Consider the following 5105-nt stretch of genomic DNA (forward strand, 5'->3'; position numbering starts at 1 on the left):
TTGTTTTTGTTTCTACCCATGCAACTTTTGAATGGTGGAGTGGGCAAAGAGAGCCATGGAGATCTCTCATTATTATTGTGCTATGGTGCGCATGGAAGTGGAGGAATTGTAAAATCTTCAAAGATTCAAAGGAACCCCTAAATTCTATTCTGCAACACATCATAGCCATATATGATTCTGTGCCAAAAAAGCAGCCCAAAATGAAGAAAGCCATCACGAAAGAGAAAGAATGTTTCCTCAACAGGTTTCCTAGAGCATTCTTTGGCGGAGCTGAACAACAAAACATATGCTGCTGCGGAGTTTACATTAGTATGGACGAGAAGCTTCAATTTTTATTTTCATGGAACGGAGGAAAAGGCTCCAATAGTATGGCTGAGGCAAGAGCTCTAGTGGTCCTTCTTGCCTTCTGTGTGTTTTTTGATTTACAGGCTATTTCAATCTATGGTGATTCCAAATCGGTGATCGATCATGTAAATGGAGCTTGCCACATAATAATCCCTCACCTGGTGGGCTGGATGGACAGGATAATGTTCTTATGGGGGCTCACGAGAGACTGTTCTATTCAACACATTTGTCGTGCTCAGAATCTCCAAGCTGACTGCCTATCTAAGAAGGGTCTGCTCTTAGGCACAGGGTCATGGTCTATGGAAGTAAAAGAGGGAGAGAATTCCTGTTTTATCCAGGATTTCTTTATCCCTGGATCTTGAGGCTCCTTAGGTTTTTGACATGTTCTTTGGTATTATCCTTTTGTTGGTGCATTTGACATGTTTTATGGCTGACCTGCAAATCCTCAGTTCAAATCTGTCACGATCTGGCTTGTGATGTACAGATGTCTGTCTATTTGTTTCTTCTGATGTTTTTTTATGGATCTGCGATGTTGTATATGTCCTCGGTGCTTCTAATCGTGGCTGCATCTTTTGCACCACTTTTTTGTATCATCTGGAGCTTTTATATTGACTCAATATAATACAATGAAGCTTTTTCTCTCTGAAAAAACAACAGAGGAAAACAATTAACAATAATGACACCAAGTTTTCAATTAATTTCATTATCAATTAATACATTTATTTTAAAAGGGGAGCGACCCCGGAAGAAACGCATATATTATATCATCATTATAACTTGGGTGGGGAGGTCATTTATACACCGTCTTAACTACCCAGAGTAACATCCACATATAAACAACTAATACATTTATACATGTGAGGAAAAGTCTCGGAAATTTGCTATCTCTTATAATCTCTCAATTACTCTATAAATTTCTCATCAATCACAGCTTAAATCTCTCATTAGTCATTTCATTAATCTCTCCACAAATTTCTTACTAAAAATAATAACTTACAATAACAAAAATAATAACTTAAAATAACACTGAAAATAAGTTAACAAATGAATAAATATTCAATCAAAAATACCACACTTAAAAACTATATATACACACTAACACTAATGCTAAGAAAATGTATTAAGTCTCAGGCATGCTTTATAATTTTACAGTAACAAAGCTTAACTTCTTTAGAATATTAAAGATCATTTATGAAGAAAAAAAACGTCTTTCGTGAAAAATATTGTAAACTATGTAATTTTTCTCTGGTCTCTTTGTTGATGACCTCCTTTAAAAAACATGAGTAGGGCTTGAGGAATGTATTATTATGTTTAGATGGAAGTAGCATCTCTCCTCTAATGTAAAGACGAGAATCATTAACAATATCTTGTTTAATAATGTTATATGAAATTTCGGTAATGCCCTACATCATTTAATAATAATAAAATATATATATATAAATAAATGATAATAACAATAATAATAAAATAAACAAATATAATATACAAATAAATTAAATATGATGTGTAAAAATATATAAATATAATTTAGAGAAAAGTTAATTAAAATAAAAATAAAAATATTTAATTACAAGTGAATTGAGTTTTTCATCGATAAAACAATTTTATTTAATAAATGAGGAAAAGGATAAGAAGCAATTTTTATTTTTATTTTTATTTTTATTTATTTTTTTATTTTTTTCTTTTTCTTTTTCTTTTTCGGGAAACAAAGATTAGTTATTGGAAAAGGTAATTGATTGGAGGATTAAGGGTAGTTTGTTGTAAAAATATATGGTGTAGCTAAGTTTATAGTTGGGTGGAGAGTTGTCTCTCACATGTTCGTTGCAGTGAACTAGATTAGAGACTAAAGCATGACATCTTGGTGTCCACAAAGTTGTATGTGCGTCAGATTATTCATCTCACATGTAATTTCTTATTACCCACTACTCCTATGGATTGTTTCATGCTTAATCAAATCTTGTTTATGTTGATCAGTTAATGGTTTTGTGAGAAAATAGAGATAGAGGGAGATATTGTTCACACAACACAAACCACACATTTTATTGATCACATAAGATATTTACATATATAAGAATTTGATCACTGGCTCCAACAAAGACATGACTCGACTCCAACTCATAACATAGGAATCAACAGCTTCTAGACTGACACCCAGGGACTCACAGTGAAAACTACACATGACATGGAAGCATTACTTCCAACACCCTCCCTTAATGCTTACATGGATAACATTAAAAACACATATTACAACAACAAATATATCTTTGTCTGACTAGTCTTCATCAGGACCCACATCCACTTTGGAATCTCTCAAACATCGCTCTTTTACCGCCACATCTTCGAATTGTCACTTGACCTCCATTTAAAATGTAACCGCCTCTGGCCATCATTGATGAACTTTACAAGATTAACAATATTGACACCTCGCCTCGTCAGGGCTTCCACGATAAGAGATATCAAGTAATGAACCATCCTATGGGCCAACCATCATTTGTCGAAAATTTCGCTTTCAATTATCCGTCAATTGATAGGATGGAGGTCTCGATACTGAATGTGCTCAAGTGTTGATCAAACAACTTGACCTTACACAAGAATTGGTGTTTCAGACATCGAGGCTTCGGATACCGGGGCTTCCAGTTTAAGAACCACCAACCCTTTTTATAACTAATAAAAACACTCAAGGCTTGATGTTTCGGATACCGGGGCTTCCAGTTTAAGAACCACCAACCCTTTTTATACCCAGAATAGAAAACTACCACAAACATAAACTCACACAGTAGAAGAAAAAGAAAGACCCAAAATAAGCAATGACCCGCAATAAGCTCATACAAGACATTCATTGCTACATTAGACATTTAATTCATTGCTTGGAGGCTTGATCTGAACTTTGTCCTCGTCGGATTTTTCCATCGCCTCTAGAAAAACTAAATTTTCTGCATCATTTTCGACCTATTGTTAGAAAATACAACACAAACCACACATTTTATTGAACACATAAGAAATTTACATATATAAGAATTTGATCACTAACTCCAAAAAATTATGACTCGGACATGACTCGACTCCAAGTCATAACATAGGAACCAACAGCGTCTAGACTAACGCCTAGGGACTCACAATGAAAACTACACATGACATGGAAGCATTACTTCCAACAGATTTGAATTTATGTACGTAATTTTATGTATAATTATGCTTGAAATTTAGATCATTACATATGGTATTAGAGCTTAGTTCTAACCCTTAAAACCTATGGACCTTCATGCAACCGCATGTACATTATACTTATATACACATAAATAAGTTAATTTTAATTACATATGTAATTTTGATACTTCATAAAAATATTTATAACTTATATAAAAAATTAACTTTATATCTATATATATATATATATAATTGAAATAACATTGATTTAAAATTTGAGGTTATTGTGCATTATCAAATAAAGTACTTTATAATGTTTGGTATTACCTAATAGTAGATATATATACACATTTTACCTAGTCCTCAATGATGTTCATGTGTTTTGGTACAGTGGATCCATTGAAGATATTGAATGGTTAGAGTTAATTGAATTGTGGGGTACAAATGATGAAGGTTAACCTAAATTAGCCATATTCTTACATCCAAAAGAGAAAAAATACTACTTAAAAGAAATAAATGAATGAATTACATCATGCATAAGAATATGGAAAAATACTATAAATAGTGAGGATTCTCCAATTGTTATAAAGGAACGGAAGAAAAATAGACTATTAGGAAATGTTGTTAAAAAATTTTACAAAACTTATATTGATCATAAGAACTTATTCATCTTCAAAAGAATTCTGGTCCAAGATAAGGAAAAACACTAATGATTATTGTAATGCACTCTATATAATTTCAAGTATTATGGATGAGGATTTAAAAATATGACTAATGAGTTGGTATATGATGGACCTAAGTGCAACAAGCTAAAGTTAATATTCAATCCTCTCAATGATGTTGAGAAAGGAAAGGCATTTCTTATTAGATCTAGGATAGAAGATGGAGGGGAGATTATTTAGATAGCTATGGCCACATTATATATCTTTCAAGATGATAAAAGTGTTTCCATGTTAAGGTTTATTAGTGGTATCATAGTTTAAGGCAGTACATAACAAAAATGTTATAACAATATTAAGTACTAGATCCTAAAGACTGAAACTAGGTCTATTGTAGTTGATACATAGTTTGTTCATGGAGGCAAATGAAATAATATTGCAAGAAAAGCAAGATAAAAATATATAATGTAAATATTATAGTTCGTATACTTTGAGAATGTCGCGAGACTAGGTAAAAATGTTTATGAATGAAATTTGGTCATTCTAAAGATCAATTAATAATTACAATGAAATAACTCATTGTTTATTGCATATAAAATATTCCCTTCATATTATTTTTTTCGTTTTAAATTATTTAGTGTAAACATGTAATTCTTTTCTATTTCAATTTGGCATATAATTTTAAATAATTGTTTTTCATTATTTTCAAAGCAAACAAATACAATATGTCATTGAAACTCAATATCTTTTTAATTTCTCTACATGACAAATTCAATGCAACTTCAATGTATTCTTGTGACGATGCTTTATGCTAATTACACGACATTGTTCAATATTTTACCTGCAAATTCAATACAACTTGAACATATTAACGTGACAATATTGTATGCTAATTGTATTATGTCATTCAATATTTTACTTGGAAAATACTAATTTGAATGTTTTGTATGGATC

At 31.5% G+C, this 5105-nt stretch overlaps 1 protein-coding gene across 1 annotated transcript; it reads left to right on the forward strand.

The window, feature by feature from the left end:
• The first annotated feature begins 200 nt into the window (after positions 1-200).
• Positions 201-707, forward strand: LOC149160208 (uncharacterized). Its single transcript, XM_089434539.1, has one exon. The coding sequence runs from the start codon at positions 201-203 to the stop codon at positions 705-707; it is 507 nt and encodes a 168-aa protein (XP_089290665.1).
• Positions 708-5105: the final 4398 nt, after the last annotated feature.

Source organism: Pinus tabuliformis, chromosome 5_2 (genome assembly GCF_031772625.1).
Source record: "Pinus tabuliformis cultivar Carrire ecotype Pingquan chromosome 5_2, CPIR1, whole genome shotgun sequence".
In the NCBI taxonomy this organism is placed as follows: domain Eukaryota; kingdom Viridiplantae; phylum Streptophyta; class Pinopsida; order Pinales; family Pinaceae; genus Pinus; species Pinus tabuliformis.